The following is a 19,096-nucleotide window of genomic DNA, read 5'->3' on the forward strand; positions in this document are numbered from 1 at the left end:
TTCAGGATCTTATGAACCCACACTAGGAATGTAAAATGTTGTCAAAGGTGGTTTGTTTTTAGGTCACTTTTTCCTGCAAAACACTAATCCTAGTTAATTGTGGAGACAATTTGTTGTTGCATAACCCATCTGTGGACTACGTGGAGTTTACTAGATGTCCTTCTTGCTTGAAGAGGCCATAAAAATAATGATCAATTTTGTAGAGATGGTAAATATCCTCAGGCCAAAAGGGAATTTCAGTTTTCTACTTACTTTTGTAGGTTCTCATTTTCTGTCAACTTGGTGCTTGTCCTTTTTTAATTACCTTCAAGTGTATATTTCTATCTCAATTTATGATCCACAAATATTGTTTTCCAGTTAAACTGAATTATCTAGCTTCATTGCGAGAAGCCTGTTTTAATGTCATTCAGTCAACTAAATTATTATTGTATTATCAATGATCACGTTTTCAAAATGGACAGTAGAAATAAGTTGATTTTTGTGTTTTTCTGATCCCATTAATCTTTGATATCTCACTTAATTTCAGTCTGAAGAATTCCTGATCTCACTTTCCATTCCTGTGACTTACAACAGCAAATCTCCAAGAAAATTTAGTTTATATTATGGAAAACACTTGTGACCAGTGTTTGGGCATTAGGGTTGTGTTTCATGCTAGTGGAATAAAATTCTACGCCTTTTCAGAGACAATGATTAAAATAAAAACGTACAATTAGTTTATAAGTGTGAATTTATACATAACAATTTGTGTAATCAGTTTTAATATTATGGTGTTTCTATGAAATATTTTTATTCTGTTATAGCACAGGATTTTCTTTTAGGCTTTAAAAACTTTAAAAACACTAATATTATAAACTTAGAGCACTCTAAATTCATTTTGAAGGATACAGATATTTTATTTTTAAAACAAATATCAGGGGCACCTGGGTGGCTCAGTCGGTTGAGTGTCTGACTTCAGCTTAGGTCATGATCTCACTGCTTGTGGGTTCGAGCCCCACGTTGGGCTCTGTGCTGACAGCTCAGAGCCTGGAGCCTGTTTCGGATTCTTTGTCCCGCTGTCTGTCTTCCCCTCCCTTGCTCATGCTCTGACTCTCTCTCTCTCTCCCTCTCTCAAGAACAAATAAAACATTAAAAAAAATTTAAAAAAATATATCAGTTAACAAGTTAAAAAAAACAATAAATTCCTGTTATGTATATCTTTTTATCAAAGATATAATTAGATTTCTTATTTTAAAGGCAAGTAGTTCCTTTTCTCCTGGCTTTTTTGACACATTTACACATTATTGAAATAAGAGTTATTTCATTTATTATAAGTTTTGAATACCTCATTATATTTAAAATTATGGTTCTATCTCCATTAAAGAAACTAGGACTGAGGCGCCTGGGTGGCTCAGTTGATTGAGCTCCAATTTCAGCTCAGGTCATGATTGCACAGCTTGTGAGTTCAAGCCCCACATCCGGCTCAGTGCTGACAGCTGGGACCCTGGACCTTGCTTCTGATTCTGTGTCTTCCTCTCTCTCGGTCCCTCCCCCACTCATGCTCTATCTTTCTCTCTCTCAAAAATGAGTAAACATTATTTTTTTTTTTAAAGTAAAAGAAATTAGGACTTACTTTGAGACATGGCTCATTTAAGGCTTGGTCAGGGAAACATAAGATGAACCTGTAACATTTTGTGATGCCAGAAATTAAGGAAGCACTCAAAAAAAAAAAATAATAGTGCAGGCACCTGGCTGGCTCAGTCAGTAGAACATGCAATGCTTGATCTTGGGGTCGTGAGTTCAAGCCCCATGTTGGGTGTAGAGATTACTTAAATAAGTAAAACATTTTTAAAAGGTGGCAGAGGCATGTTGAAAGTCATCATGAACAACCTAAAGGAGCACCCACTGACGAAACCTGTAAGAATTGGTGCAAAAGAATACCTAGGATATTATTGGATTATAATGCATACTATAAAATACGTGTCCTGGAGTCTATGCTGATAAAAATAGACAATAACAGAAATACATGGGGAGAAAGAGCAGCTTTTCCTTTCAGAAGAATTCCAAATAATAAATATGGAAATAATGAAGAAAATAGAAAATCACCATTAGAAAATCACAGTATTGGGGCGCTTGGGTGGCTCCAACGGTTAAGGGTCTGACTCTTGATTTTAGCTCAGGTTGTGATTTCATGGTTGTGAGATAGAGTCCCGTCTTGGGCTCTGCACTGGGCATGGAGCCTGCTTAAGATTCTCTCTCCCTCTCCCTCTGCCCCTCCTCTGTTCTCTCTCTCTCTCTCTCTCTCTCAAAAGCAAACAAACAATCAAATAAATGAATAAGAAAATCACAGTAGTAAGTATTACAGGTAAGATCACTCATCAATGTTAAAATTAGTGGGCAGATTTTTGAGGAGAAACAGAATATTTGCATAATCTTTAAGTATATCTCCCAAAACATGCATTAATTGTTTTAAAAATTACTGATTAGTAATGGAGGAGACAGTTAGAAATACCTTCTTAACCAAGGGATCAAGACATATTGACATCGCATGCCTCCTTTTATATGCTATGCTGAGAACAGATCACTTCTGTGTTCTGTTAACAAATATGCAAAACCTCAATGAAATCACGAAAAAAATATAAGACCGAGATCGGAAGACATTTTACGGAGTAACCAGTAGTTTTTTAAAGTGTCAAGGTCACAAAGACAAGGAAAGACTGACACTCACGGATTGGAGGGAGTAAGAAAACATGACCACTAAATGCAAAGTAGGATCTCTGCAAAGACTTTAATAGAAAAGCTGGTGAAATCCAAAGTCTGGAGTTAGTTAATAGTAAAGTGATTAAAATAACATTTCTCAAAAACTAAACTTAATGTAAATGATGGTGAATTAAACATTAAAAAAGAACTTGCTAAACATTATATGATTAGGTGTGGTGGATCTTGACTTTTAACCCACACTGTATAACCATTGGACTCTTATCTGGTGTTAGTATCAGGGTTATATTGTTCTTATAATGAGTTGCGAAAGAATCCTCGTTTTTCTTTTCTCCAAAAGACTTTACATAAGAACAGAAAATAAAGAATTTTCTGTTTTGTGAATATTCCTTAAAAATATTTGACCTGTTGGGGCACCTGGGTAGCTCAGTCAGTTGAGCATCTGACTCTTGATTTCGGCTTAGGTCATGATATCATGATTTGTGAGATCAAGCCCCACGTCAGGTTCTATGCTGACAGTGTAAAGCCTGTGTGGGATTCTCTCTCTCCCTCTCTCTGTCCCTCTCACTCCCCTCTTTCAAAATAAATTAAAAACAATTAGAAAAATATTTTAAAAAAGAATAAAAAATATTTGAGCTGTTAGTATTTAAGAGGATAGATCATTTTAAATATTATATCATATATTAAATCATATTTTAAATCATATTTTATTTTCTCTTTAGTAGCTTTTGTACATTTTTAATTATCTTTAGGAATTTACCTAAATATTTAATTTTATTGACATGTAAGTGTTCATAATATTCTCTAAATTTCTAAATCACTACATTATCTGTAGTTGCATTTCTTTAAAATAATTGTTAATACTTTTTGCCCTATCTCCTCTTTTCATGAACCATTTTGCCTTATACATTTATTTTGTGGATCTTTTAAAACAACTAACTTTGGGCACTTTTATTCTCTTTTTTCTACACTAGTTTTCAATGATATTACTTCCTGTTTTTATCTTAATTATTACCTTATTTTTCTTTGATGGCTATTATGTCTTTCTTTTCTAAGTTCTTATGTTTAATGCTTAGCTCATTAATTTCATATTGTCTTTCTTTGTATTAAAACACACAGAGTTCTAAATTACCTTCTCTAGGGGCACCTGGGTGGCTCAGTCAGTTAAGTGTCCACCATTTGATTTCGGCTCAGGTCAAGATCTCATGATTCATAAGACTGAACCATGTCTGACTCTGCCCTGAGTGTGGAGCCTGCTTGGGATGCTCGTTCTCCCTCTCTCTCTGCCCCTCCCCTGCACACACTCTCTCTCATTCAAAATAAATAAATAAACATAAAAAAAATTACCTTCTCTAAGTAGAATCATTTTCTCTGTACCATGTTTCAATTTCTTTTCACTTATTTTTCAATTATTTTTAGGTCTCTATATTTGTATCTTATTTGAACCATCAGTTACATAGGAATTGTTTTCAATTTTCTTTTAAATTTTCAAGAATATGAGTATTTGGGAGTTTTCTTTTTTTGTATTAACTTCTGTCTTAATTATAGGATGGTCAGATAATTTAATTGATACAGATTTATTAAAATTTATTCAAATATGTCTAATAATTTAATTCTTGATCAATTGGGATTCAGTGCTTCATGCCAGCTTAAAAAAATCTGTATTCTCTAGATGGTATGTGCAGGTTTCACATACATATCAATCAAATCATTCATATTTTTTTTATTTATTTTGTAAAATATTCCATGTATTCCCTATTCTTGGTCTGGTTAACTGATCATTAATTGAAAACAGCATTAATGTGGCTACACTTCACATATACTCTAGATCTGAGAATAGATAATCCTGATACCGAAGATTTTAACAGCAAGTGGCTTTTAAAGACATTATAACCTAAATGATGAAATTTAAAAAAAATATCCTAATGTCAATAATAAGTGCTTTCAGTAGAACAGTGATATTATTTTTGTGTTTTAGAAAAGCTGCTTCTGCTACAGTGTAATAAATCAACTTACTGAGATGCTGCTTCTATAAAATTTAATATTTTAAAGGAAGTTGTAGCAGTAAATAGATTAGAGTCAGTGATGTTCTGTGATAGAAAGATTGTGAAATAGATATTTTTCAAAAGAACAGTTAGAGGTTTCCTGGCAAAGAGTTGTGTGGAAAATCGAAGTAAGAAAAGCATACTGGATAAGTCTAAACCTGAAAGAGACCAGTGCTGTGGAGAGTATTAATTAAGAGAAAGGATGACAAGACAGAGAAGCAAATTTATGGAGAGCCAGCTTATGTATGTTTTATTTTAAGTTCAATGGGACCAATCAAAGAATTTTGAAGCTCTGAGTAATTACCAATAGGGTTATTGTTTTCATAAATAAAAGCTTGAAACACACACAAAAGAACATTATTGTTTTCAAAAGGGTAACATGACTACAGTGTATAATAGCATCTGAGATTTTATTGAATTTAGTCAAGTAAAGGAGCTTGTAGACAAGTTAGGAAGTTTCTCATTTATCTAATACACAAATAAGTATATAGTGGCCACTGCATTCAAAGAAAGAGCGTGAGAAAATAGTGGTGGAAAAATACAAAGTCCCTGTTTTGCATTACCTCTCCATGGTACATAAAAATAAATAAGTAAATGATACAATGATTAGCTGTTGCGAGTACTATGAAGAATGATTGGGTGTAGTATTTCCGATGAGGCTATTTTCTTTTTTTTTTTTTTTTCTTTTTTTTTTAATTTTTTTTTTTTCAACGTTTTTTATTTATTTTTGGGACAGAGAGAGACAGAGCATGAACGGGGGAGGGGCAGAGAGAGAGGGAGACACAGAATCGGAAACAGGCTCCAGGCTCCGAGCCATCAGCCCAGAGCCCGACGCGGGGCTCGAACTCACGGACCGCGAGATCGTGACCTGGCTGAAGTCGGACGCTTAACCGACTGCGCCACCCAGGCGCCCCGAGGCTATTTTCAATAAGGTTATTGGTGAAAGCTTCTGAGGGAGTCACAGTTGAGCAATCATCCGAAGGAAGTGAGTGAGGGCCATCTGAATACTCAGGGACAGGAAGTTTGAGAAGAAACAGCAAAGGTAAAGAGTGCCAGAAGGACAGTAGCCAAGGGATGAGTTGAGAGTTGCTTTCAATAGTGTTACCAAAAATAGATGCAGAGAAAAATGTAAAAGAAAAATTAAAAACTACAAAATATAAAAAAAGAACAGGCTGAAACTCACTGGGGAGTGGCAGAAGCAGAGTCCTGGGAAATGACTTCCCAAACGGAGCAGATAGAGGTCCCTGTGTTAGGGCTGCCGTAGTAAGGCACCATAGATTGGGTGGCTTAAACAACAGAAATTTGTTTTCTCACAGATTTGGAAGCTGAAAGTCCAAGATTGAGGTTAAAAATCAGCGGGGTTGGTTTCTTCTGAGGCCTCTACTTGGCTTCTAGATGGCTGTCTTCTCTGTGTCTTCACATGGTCTCCGCTCTGTGCCTGTGACCAGATCTCCTCTTCTTGGAAGGACACCAGCCATATGGGATTAGAGCCCACCCTAATGATCCCATTTAGCCTTAACTACCTCTTTAAAGACCCTGTCTCCTAATACAGTCACATTCTATGGTACTGAATGGGGGGTTCAGGCTTCAATATATGAATTTTGAGGAGCACAGCCCCCAAACACTCACTGTAACACTGTAACAGTGCCATTTTCTCAGATTTGATAAATTGCATTGTGATTAGAAGAGAGTAGTGGGGAAGAATTTATGTGAAGGAGATAGCATGTGAAAAACGGAGAGAGAGATGTAGGACATTAACTTTTGACAAGAAAACTTTGTAAAGTCCAATTTGGTGCAAAACTTTCATACAAGTGTCTAAAGGAAAAATACACTGGGAAAGAATATACTCAGGTAAGAGCATGACTGGCTGAGAGGCCTGGGCTTTATTATATACATGAAGGAGAATTACTTAAGGTTTATGAGCATGAAGGTGCTATAATCAGAAGAGGGCTTCAGGTCAATTAGTCTGTCAGTAATATATAATTTATGATCATAAATTTATCAGATTTATGTTTATGCACATAAATCTCATCAGCAGTAGAAGTTGTTCCCACTGGAACCACATCTAGATGCACCAGAGGCTTAGATAAATTCTTGTTTTGCTCTGGAATAGAGGGAATTTGTCAGAATTGAGTGTTTCACATTGACACTGTGAAGGGCCACAGACTATTCTTTGTTTCTCCTGTCACAAATTTCTAGAGATAGGATTCCTCCCCACTAAAGCTGATTTCATGGAATTTTGTAGTGTTCTGTCCTTCAGCTGAAAGAAACTAAGGTTAGTTAACAACTAAATAAAAGCAAGGGGAAACAATTAAATATAAATATTCACTGTGTATTCTGAGACTTGTTGTGATTTTATAAACACACACAGGTACGTATCTGCACTCAAAGCTGATCTCTAGTTATCTGTGCAAATGCAAAAAAAAGACAATGTGCTTATTTTTAAAACGGAGTTCTTAACATGATTAAAGGATAGTACTCACTGTTTGTTATATGCATAGACACAAGCCCCCTAAATTCCTCTTTTTCCATTCCTAGACCTTAATCCATACTATGTGTCTTCAACTTTTTAATCAGTTAACATATGATGTAGAGTTTAAGACTTATAATGAAAAATCTCATTCATATATATATATATATATATTTTTTTTTTTTTCCAGACACCATCCACCTTCGAGTTCTTGAGTCCTCGCCAGTTGGCACAGCCATTGGAAGTGTAAAAGCAACTGATGCAGACACTGGGAAAAATGCAGAAGTAGAATACCGAATTATTGATGGTGACGGGACTGATATGTTTGACATCATAACTGAGAAGGACACACAGGAAGGCATTATAACGGTGAAAAAGGTGCCCATAATCAGTATAAATAAACATCTTCCCATTTAGCAAATAAGGCTTTCGTTATGTGCCATCCGCTCATGCGTTGTCCATGAAGAGATGCCACTCTCATAGCCAAATGTAATTTATATCATGCACAAACATGAGAGACAAGAGCCAAAGATCTCCTTGGGCATTTTGACCAAATGCTCTTGTTGACTGAAACGTGAGACCTGAGTTTTTACAAACTTTAAAAGACAAATTAATATATGTATGACTGTATTTTTGAGCCATGTTAATAACCCCCCCCATAATAACATTGTTTTCTTTGAGTAAAAGCAGTTAATAGCTATTAATGGCAACATATCATCACAGTTGGAGGCACAGAAAGTAGCATGCCATCTATCCAGATGTATGAAGCAATAATTAGAGCTGCTAATAAAAAAGACACAGCATATTTTCAAAGATAATTTAATTGTTCACATTTTCCCTTCTGCTACATAAATTAAACTTTTCTGCTAACATATGCTCAGTGATTCAGTTTAAAGGTAACTAGGTTTTTCATTGTAGCGTCAGTATGATCATTATAAGAAAAAAATTAAGGCCCCATGACAGATCCCAATGAAATGTCCTGAAAACTCTATTTCATTAAGTAACCACTGAAGAACTGAGGAATCGAAACTATCCAGAGATTCTGTTGCAAAGACCAAGGTACACAACGAAATGTTTTTAAATGGACAGTGACCAGGAAAGGAGGAAGCAGCTTCTTTGTTGTTTTTCATGACTGGCAAGTAATAATAATGCAAATAGAATTTACTGCTTATCAGATAAAAAGAGGAAGGTTGAAGGAATCTCAAACTACAATGTCTTTTTTATGTTTACAAAAAATACCTTTTGGAGGGGTAAGAAGGGAGGAGCTTGATTTCATACTCATTACAGTTAAACTACCTCAATATTTAAGTCAGTTTTTTTTTTGTTTATGCATAATATAACCTAATTACTAATTTGCTATCAGATTTTTTCTCTCTTCTCTTTAGTCCAGGTTTTCCTGATCTTCAATGTTTCATACAACTATTGAAAATTTTGTATTAGTCTTCAAAATTACATAAGGTTTATGTAGTATCATGAGCCCATTAAACTGAATGGAAATATCATGACATACATGTAAAAAGATAACTAAATTTTTTGCTTGCAGACATTTAACAGTAATGCACACACATGAACACAGACACAATCTACCAGCATTTTTTAAAAAAAATTTAATGTTTATTTATTTTTGAGAGAGACAGAGACAGAGCTTGAGTGGGGGAGGGGCAGAGAGAGGGAGACACAGAATCTGAAGGAGGCTCTAGGCTCTGAGCTGTCAGTACAGAGCCTGAGGCAGGGCTCAAACTCACGGACTGTGAGATCATGACCTGAGCTGAAGTTGGACGCCCAGCCGACTGAGCCACCGGGCGCCCCTCAGCCCATTTTTTGTAATGAGTCACCACATTATAACATAGGTTTTAATGTTCTTTTCAATATTTCCAATATTTAAAATCTAATTTTCCTATGTTCTGAAGTATTACACATTGAATGCATAAAAAGTAATAATCGAACCTTATCTGATATGTAAAGGTATATTATTCTTTTTATTACTTTTAATTATTTTCGGTTAATAAACAACTTGACAAAATTCAACCAGGCTTTGAAAATCACACTGTAACTTGAAAGGAACATATAATCCAATTTCCCTCATTCTAATTTGATGATTTACTTACACAGCCACTTGACTACGAGAGCCGAAGACTTTACACACTGAAGGTTGAAGCAGAAAATACCCATGTGGACCCACGTTTTTATTACCTGGGACCATTTAAAGATACAACGATTGTGAAAATCTCCGTAGAAGATGTGGATGAACCTCCTGTTTTTAGCAGATCCTCCTACCTGTTTGAAGTTCATGAGGATATCGAAGTGGGCACGATCATTGGTACTGTAATGGCAAGGGACCCAGATTCCGCTTCTAGCCCCATTAGGTAATTATGCCCATGTTGCCGATGAAAGAAAGGGAATTGAAATAAATGTAGAGAGTAAGAAATTCTATTTATAGCATTTAATGCACTGAAATATATGAGTCTGTAAGTTGTACATCAATCTGAGGAGCACAAGTGTTTAAAGTAAATTATCTCTGAATGTTTTGGGGCATGGCGTGCACAGCTTTATAATTTTCTCCACTTCAAATCATGCCTTTTAGCCTAAAACCTAGCTTGTATCATCTGCCTGTATCTTTTAAGGTATTTGTTCTTCTGATCCCAGTACAGATAAAGGACACTGTGTCAGCTGTGCTATTACAATGTAACTGAATCACTTCTTTGTGCTTTCAGTTATTAAATGATATGAGAAGTTGAGAGTTGTAACAGTTAAAAAGAATATGATTCCAACAATGTTACAATTCAGTGAAAATACATTTTAGAAACTCCCATGTACTCCTACCATCAAAGAAGGGAAGGTTTTTGTTTGTTTGTTTTGGCTGTTTCAAAAAATATTTGTAAAGAAAATAGAGCATTCCAGAAAGATCAGAGTAATTTAATTTCACTTTTTATTTTGGCTTTGCTTTCTTATGGCAGCCCAAAAACACATGAAATATGATAAACACATACAAATGAGAAAGACTCAAAGTTGTTATTGATTTTGTTCTATCATTTTAAAAAGAAATACGGATATCTATATATAATATTTACCAACAAAATGGCCATTTTAAACCATTAGTATATCATGTGTTTTGTATTTCACTCTTTTCCCTAATTCTCAATAGGTTAATTGTGCCTCCCCCTTGCTCCACATGGACTAGTCAAGTAAGAGTTTAAATGATGATTACACAATTTCCAAGCACACTCTTCTTTGATTCCAAAGTATACAACAGCAGAATAGAAAAAAATCTTGTATGCCATGTGCCTCTAACTCAACTCAAAACTGCTACAGGTTCTGCCATACCTTCAAGTGAAGACATATTATATATAATATATATAGTAAGGAACTTGAAATAATATATTATATATATATATGTATATATATATATAATGTCTTCATATATATAACATATATGTGTATATTTATACATATATATATTAGTGCTTGATTTACATAACTTTATCTAAATATTTTTGTTTTATTTTCATGTTTTTTTTTTAATTCTAGTGTAGCTAAAATACGGTGTTATATTAGTTTCAGGTGTACAATATAGTGATTCAACACTCCCATACCTTACTCAGTTCTCATCAAGATAAGTGTACTCTTAATCCCTTTCACCTATTTCACCCGTCACCCACTCCCCCCACCAACTCCCCTCTGGTGACCATCTGTTCTCTAGTTTTTTGGTTTTTCTCTCTCTCTTTCCTTTTTTTCCCCTTTGTTCATTTCTTTTGTCTCTTAAATTACACATATGAGTGAAATCATATGGTATTTGTCTTTCTCTGACTGACTTACTTCACTTAACATTATACTCTCTAGATCCATCCATGTGGTTTCAAATTACCAGAATATTTTCTTCTATTCACATACAGCATCACAAATCACATACATGGCAATCATGTACAGCTCTCATCTGCCAGCATGAATCCCCCATAATTGCCTCTTCCCCAATCCATTTGTCTTCATTGAAATGGATCCATTCTTGGATATTTTTAACTTTGAAGGCTTTATATAGCCAATATACATACTTAATTTTACCTATTAAATACTGTCCAAGCATTTTCTTGGCCTAGCTCTTCATTGACTTTAACAGGCTGTGTTCTATGTTCCTGGTTTCAAAGTGGCCTTTTCAAAAGAAATATATTATGTCTAAGGAGAATTCAATTTAAATCCAGGGGTGTTAAGTGGCAATGTAAAATATTATCCAGACAATGAAATAGATTTTGCATCCTCTTATAGATTGATGGTTATTATATGTCAAAATATGTCCGTGGATTTTTGAAACAAAAATAAAATATATAATCAGAATGCAAGTCTAAGAAACGACTCCATTTATGTCAATCATTGCAATACAATTAATGATGTTATTGCTTATTAATGACAAAGTCTATGTCATAAAGGTTGTTGTATAATTGAATCAATGCTAACTTGATATAGAAAATTCAACTTAATATTTTGAGATATTAATCTTGATAGACCATTTAGTTTAAAAATATATATGTGTGGGGCGCCTGGGTGGCTCAGTCGGTTAAGCGTCCGACTTCGGCTCAGGTCATGATCTCGCGGTCCGTGAGTTCGAGCCCCGCATGAGGCTCTGTGCTGACAGCTCAGAGCCTGGAGCCTGTTTCAGATTCTGTGTCTCCCTCTCTCTGACCCTCCCCCGTTCATGCTCTGTCTCTCTCTGTCTCAAAAATAAATAAACGTTAAAAAAAATTAAAAAATAAATAAATAAATAAAAATAAAAATATATATGTGTAATCAGAAATATAATAGTTTTACTAATGCAATGTATTTATGGAATAGATAGGACTGGGGACATTTTAAATTGTTTATGTCATATAGTGTAGATGTTAATATAATAATCAAAGGGCTTTACTTAAATGTTTGTTCTGGAAATGATTTTAAAAAATAAAATGAAAATTAGCACACAAAATTTGCCAATAGAGAATCAGAAAATATAATTATGTCATGTTTGAAAAAGGACCAGGATCTCTCTGTATCTTTAACATAATCTTACATAATTCCTAAATTTTTAATTATTTTTAAAACCAAATTATAAGAAGTAAGATGAAACACACATAAAATGATATGACATGGACAATAATGCTTAATTTTGATCTACATATTGCAACTTCACGGCATATTTCTACAGAAATAAGAAAACTTATTTGCCAGAACGTCAAAGAAATCAGTTGTTCTTTTTCTCATTTAACAAATACTTGTGGATCCCCGTATCAGATATGAACATATTTTTCAAGGAGTTCTCAGTCTGTTAGGGAGGAAGATTCAGTAAGAGAAATAATATTCATTGAGTGTCTACTCTGTCAAGAACAATGCTTGATTTTGTCATCTTTGATTTCCTGTTTGAGATGTAACTCACATGCTGATGTTGCAGGGAATTCCAAATACAACGTGGTAAGTGGCAGAGATGGGTAGTATAGGCACTTTTGTATGGAAGGTATGTTGAGTCTTTTAGAGTAAAAGAACTTTGTCAACTTGAGACAGAATTCATGATTTTTCCAGATATAGAGATTCAGTGTTTTACAAATTAATGTGTGACTGGGAAGACATGTTGTTTGCATGCAAAACTGAATTCACATTTTGATAATAGAGAGGGCTAGAGCTTATTGAGGAGATTTGTTAATTATTGTCCTGTTCCATTTAGAACTGATTTAAGATAAAGATCTAAAGTAAGCAATCCTCAAAAGTAAAATCACATTAGCTGTATTGACAAGATATGTCATTCCTCTAATGCAGTTTATTCAAAACCCAGCATAAGGATTATAAATTTAAATGGATTTTTGGAAATATTATACAAGTTTGGAACATCAAAAGAGAAAATAGTTTTATGGCACTTTAAAAATCATTTTGTATTATCACTCACAAAACACCACTTAAAAATAATGTTTCATAAAAATATTAAAATAAATGACAGCTGTGGCTTAGGAAAAGAAATGCCAAAACTGAATGTTACTTTAGGACTTGTTACCTTTATTTTGCTTTGTTTTTTTAACACGGAGCATTAAATATAACTTGAGGATTATGCTGGCTAACTCAGGCACTATAAAGCATGTGTAAGCCACTAGCATTGTGAACCGGCAGGAACCAATGAGGGGTATAGCTAGCTTAAATCTTGCCTGACAATCCCCCAAATAATGGGATTTATGCCAACTATATCAACCTGATTGATAAACCTGGCAGTAGGCTTTAGAATGAATCCCAACACAATGCCTTTAATCAATTTGCAGCATAGTTGGTTTTTTATACATATACTAAGACTTTATTTGGTACAAATGTGTGAAAACTCCTTTCCCCAAATTTTCTGTTTTTTTAAACACCTCTTGTCAAAATATATGCATTTTTTTAATGATACATGTGGTTAACAAGCTCAAGCTTCATGGGTATCATACCATGAAGTTACTGAATATCATCCTAAATTGGTAATCTATTATTTTTAAAAATTGTTTAATGCTTATTTATTTTTGAGAGGGAAAGAGACAGAGCATGAGTGGGGGAGGGGCAGAGAAAGAGGGAGACACAGAATCCAAAGCAGGCTCCAGGCTCTGAGCTGTCAGCACAGAGCCTGATACGGGGCTCAAACCCATAAACCGCAAGATCATGACCTGAGCTGAAGTCAGATGCTTAACCAACTGAGCCACCCAGGTGTTATGATAACCTACTCTTTTAATGAAAATAATATTGTCTCCAATTTCATCACTAAGAAAAAGACTATGCTTCTGGGAATGTTTTTTCTTTCTTTCTTTCTTTCTTTCTTTCTTTCTTTCTTTCTTCTTTCTCTTTCTTTTTTGTTTTTGCATTAGATCCTTATGGTAATTCCCTAACAGAATTCGCAGCTTCTGGCTAAAGTCAACTGGTATTGTAACCATCTGTAATCCCAACTATCTTGTAGGAAAAGTACTTCACGTTCCGTTGAATATGGCAATAGGTAGTGATTTAATAACACAAATATTCAGAAGACCAGCGTTTGAATGTGGAACAAAGTGGCAGCTCCTGCCTCCGGAAGAAGAGGGAGGTGGAGATGGGTGTGTGTGTGTGTGTGTGTGTGTGTGTGTGCGCGCACGCACCAATGCACACAGGTGTATGTGAGATAAATCAATGAAACAGTCTTCGTTCTACATCAGTACTATGTACTTGTATGAACTTATGATATGTTACTGTGTGTTCGCATTACAACATTTTCTCCTACAAACTGATAATACTGCCATGTATTTTTCTTTGCTTTTTTTGTTCAGATTTTCCTTGGATCGCCATACTGACCTTGACAGGATCTTTAACATACATTCTGGAAATGGATCCCTTTATACTTCAAAGCCACTTGACCGTGAACTATCTCAATGGCACAATCTAACTGTTATAGCCGCTGAAATCAGTAAGATGACATTTGTGTATATAATATTTAACATATAGTTTTAGGTTTTATTTTATTTTAAAAATAATTCCTTCTGGGGCTGGGTGGCTCAGTTGGTTAAGCGTCCGACTTCAGCTCAGGTCATTATCTCACAGTTTGTGGGTTTGAGCCCCACATCCAGCTCTGTGCTGACAGCTTGGAGCCTGGAGCCTGCTTCAGATTCTGTGTCTCCCTCTCTCTCTACCCCTCCCCCACTAATTCTCTCTTTCTCTCTCTCTCTCTCAAAAATAAATAAACATCGAAAAAATAATTCCCTCTCATTATATGCATGAATTGTAATTTTAGTCTGTTTTTAAAAGGCTTCTTAACACCTTTAATTCTTTTCAATAATTTATATATATATACTGAGGCATCGCTACAGGTATCCCAAATCAACATTTAATATTGACTAATAAAAATTATCTAGAATTGGACACCAAATATATCCTCTTTGGGGGAGAAATAAATGCATTAAATTTATTGCATGGACACTGTAAATTAAAATCGATGCTAAACATTGGGTGTGTACCATTTAAAAAATTTTTTTTCAGTGTTTAGTTATTTTTGAGACAGAGAGAGAGAGAAAGAGAGAGCATGAGCAGGGGAGGGGCAGAGAGAGAGGGAGGCACAGAATCCGAAGTAGGCTCCAGGCTCTGAACCATCAGCACAGAGCCTGAAATGGAACTTGAACCCATGAATCGTGAGATCATGACCTGAGCCAAAGTCGGAAGCTTAACCAACTTAGCCACCCAGGCACCCCAGGTGTGTATCATTTAACAACATACATGTAGGTAGGTATTATTATTACTTCCTTCTTACAGATGAGGAGACCAAGATATTGATAATAATAGCTAACATTAAGCACTCTGTGCCAGGTATTATTCTAAAAATTTTATATTAATTTTCTCCTACTCATATTTTTATTGACTTTATGTATCAGAGAAGGAACTAAGGCTTCAAGGGTTTTGGAAACTTGCCAAAGTCCTAATACCAGAAGTAGTAAAACTAAGATTTAAAACTAGTCATTCTGTTTCTAGATCCAGTATTTAATTCTATACCTAATTTACAAAATTTCATCCCAGTAATAACAGGGAGAACCAGGATTCAAAATCATATCTGTATCTAATTGCAAAGGTTCTTGCCCATTCAAATGACTTGCTACACAATTTTCAGAGCCCATTATAAAATAAAAGTGTCAGATCTGTTGTTAAAAATAATTAGGAGGGGCGCCTGGGTGGCTCAGTCAGTTAAGCGTCTGACTTCGGCTCAGGTCACGATCTCACGGTCCGTGAGTTCCAGCCCCGCGTCAGGCTCTGTGCTGATGGCTCAGAGCCTGGAGCCTGTTTCAGATTCTGTGTCTCCCTCTCTCTCTGCCCCTCCCCCGTTCATGCTCTGTCTCTCTCTGTCTCAAAAATAAATAAACGTTAAAAAAAATTAAAAAAAATGATTAAGATATTTAACATGGCAACAACAGAGCCTTAAAATAAGTGTGGGGCCCTTCTTGAGTAAGGCCCTGTACAATTGCATATGAAGCCAGCTTTGTCCACTCAAGCAAACTTACTCGTGGTTTCTAATTCCTGTAATGTGATTTACATGGATAAAGCAACTCTTTAACTGTTTTAAAAAGAAGCATTAATTAGTTACTGAATCATGGGGAAAAACTAAGCCTATAAATTCCAAATCTGAAATACCAGGCTGAATCCACAAACACATATCACAGTGAAGTTATTTGAAGCCACCATTCCAGGATTTGGAAGGCAGAGCCTTGGGGCCAAATTGGCAAAAGTCTCAGAAGGACGGAGCTAGGCTGGACAGATCATTAACAATGAATTCAATCAAGATAAAATAGTAGACTTAGCTTTGTCCTTAAATCTGGCTCTGAAATACAGATTAACTCCACCATCCAAATGACCCATTTTTTTCTGTATTGTGATATAAATGGCTGTGCCTTTTAAGGCTAACCGAATATTTTTTTTTTTTTTTTTTTTTTTTTAGTTTTTATGTTCAGGAAAGCTTTTACTTCCATTACCTATCTCCATATTACCATGTTGTCATGTGTCTGACAGGGTCCAATCTGATCATTCCAGAATCATGATTGTTTGTGCTCTCTCCTTGACTCAAGATCCTAATTCAAGCCTAACGAGTTAGGAATTGCATTTTTCATTTCAGATACTTTGAGAAATTTAACTTCTAAAGCTAGTTGAAATAATTACGATTCTGTAAAAAGCAAAGCCAATTATGTTCTTCTTTTTAAGAACTAAGCCTATTTTTTGCCCTTAAGTGAAATCAATTTATGGAGTAGCTGCTGGAAATGCCTACCTGCCAAGCCACAAGCAGTCAGGGGCCCATTATGCTGTTCTGGCTATTAAAGGAATAAGGGAGAGAGGGAAACAGCATATATAGGAAATTGTTTTTCCTAGATTTTAAGCACTGGGTTTGTGGTAAGTGTGCATTACACCAAGCCCTAAGCAGGACAGAATGATGTTTAAATGGACTTCTTACCAATGCGATTTCAGGCCCTGCCTCTAACAGTTTAATTCTACATTCCACAGCAGTGTAGCACATCATATGGCAAGCACTGCTCCAGGTAATTATTTAGTGCGCTATACCGTGAAAAAACTTCCCTTTTTCTTCTTCAAAAAACATTTTTAAACGCCATTTGGAGAATAAAAACCCTAAAATTAAGGTCACACTTGGATTGTAGAAATCTGTTGTAGACACTAATGAGTTCCTCTGCCCACATCTGAAAATTTGGCTATAATCATCGCGATACCTTCTGAGAACAGGAGAGCGAAGTTCATGAGCAAAGAACTCCATTTTCTATACGTGGTTCCTTGACAGCGGAAATTCTTGCCCTAAGCAGGTAGAAAAGATACATCTTTCTAAAGCCTCGGATTTCTAGATAACAATCTAAGCTTTCCTTTTCTTGGGTATGGAAAAGCCTGTTGAATACATAGGAATGCTCTCACATTTTAAGATCCTTTATTGCTGATACATTGTTGCTACAGTGGAGTGCACCTGGATGACTCAGAGAGAGACCCAGGTGGTAAACATATGCCAGCTACCATTCTGTATGATGACTCTTGGAATGCTTTATGTTTTTATTTGTACATAAGCTGCAACATCTATCTGTAAAAAGATAAGTGTAAGCACTGTTGTTTGAATAGGTGACTCTGGGCCTGATGCTTTATAAGCACATTTATCCCTGTGGATTTAGCTTTTGATTTGAAGAGACTGGAATTGTTTGTAAAGAAGCTGGAGAATCTTCATATGGTGTCAGGCAAAGGACTAACAATGCAGTTGTTTAGATCTGAAACTTTTCTGTCTCTCTTGGCTTCTGCAGGATAGTTAGAAAGTGAATTGCTACCAGCAAGAGTTATTTTTATGTCAGGACTCTATATTGAAAGAAAATATTTTGCTTATGTCTACTATTTAAGTATATGAAAAAGAACATACTAGAAAATATGGAAGAATCATCCCTTCCCACTACTCCTCATAGCAACAAATAACTCTAGGTAGATTGAGGATTATTTGCAGGTGAACACTTTGTAGGTGAACTCTGGCTATTTGCAAATTGTTTAGGACTAAGGGAGGTAGGAAAAGAGTGGAATGGACTGTTCTTTTTTATCTCCTCTCTCCACTTCTCCCCACACATGGTCCTCTTCAGACCTGTATGAACTGTGGGAAAACTAGTTAACACATTTTTATTGTGTGAGTGCTTTGTGTGGAGTAACATAGCATAAGCTCTCAAGAAATGTAAGAAAATGAAAAAGGTATGATGGTGATAATAAAGATGATCTTAATAATAATAATCAACATGTATTGAGCAATTAACCAACAAAGTAATCCTTTTTTTTTTTTTTTGGATAGTTTTCATGCATTAACTCCATAGATTAGAAGTTCTATTTTGATTTATACTGAGTAAATTGAGGCATTAAAGAGATGGAGTAAATTGGCCAAAGTCACACAGTGAGTAAGTGGTGAATCTGGGAATCAAAGCAGCTGTGTTCCCAGGGTCTGAACTCTATAACCACCTGACACACAAGAAGTGAACAGTAGGAGCAATACATTAGTAAATATGAGATCAGAACCTGAGAATGGAATATATATGGTTTAAAAAGTGTAAGACTGGAAAAGAGTGTTAAAGAGAGGATGCCTTTTAAATTTCCCTCAAGAAAAGGAAGGCAGATAAACACACTTCAAATAGATTTAGAACTCTGTTTGCTTCCTTCATATGACTTTAACCTTGTAAACGTTCCTGCTGAGTAATCAGTTCTTAAGCATCATTTTTAAAAGTGCTAATTTCATTATTTTAGTAACATCATAATTACATGGAGAGAAAGGGGAAGAAATAAATTCTTTTGAATAGTAATATACACCCTATCTGGATATGACAATAATTTTTACTCTTGTATTTGAAAATCATTGAGATAAATAGAAAGTCAGATAAATTTCACA

At 35.2% G+C, this 19,096-nt stretch overlaps 1 protein-coding gene across 4 annotated transcripts in view; it reads left to right on the top strand.

The window, feature by feature from the left end:
• CDH10 (cadherin 10) overlaps positions 1 to 19,096 on the top strand; it is a 139,114-nt gene that overhangs the window by 96,536 nt on the left and 23,482 nt on the right. For all 4 annotated transcript variants that reach the window (XM_049648258.1, XM_049648256.1, XM_049648257.1 and 1 more), the window contains 3 exons: positions 7,400 to 7,587; positions 9,322 to 9,575; positions 14,484 to 14,620. In XM_049648258.1, coding sequence (XP_049504215.1) covers positions 7,400 to 7,587; positions 9,322 to 9,575; positions 14,484 to 14,620 — 579 coding nt within the window. The remainder of the gene's footprint in view (positions 1 to 7,399; positions 7,588 to 9,321; positions 9,576 to 14,483; positions 14,621 to 19,096) is intronic.

The sequence above is a fragment of the Panthera uncia genome (assembly GCF_023721935.1).
Source record: "Panthera uncia isolate 11264 chromosome A1 unlocalized genomic scaffold, Puncia_PCG_1.0 HiC_scaffold_17, whole genome shotgun sequence".
In the NCBI taxonomy this organism is placed as follows: domain Eukaryota; kingdom Metazoa; phylum Chordata; class Mammalia; order Carnivora; family Felidae; genus Panthera; species Panthera uncia.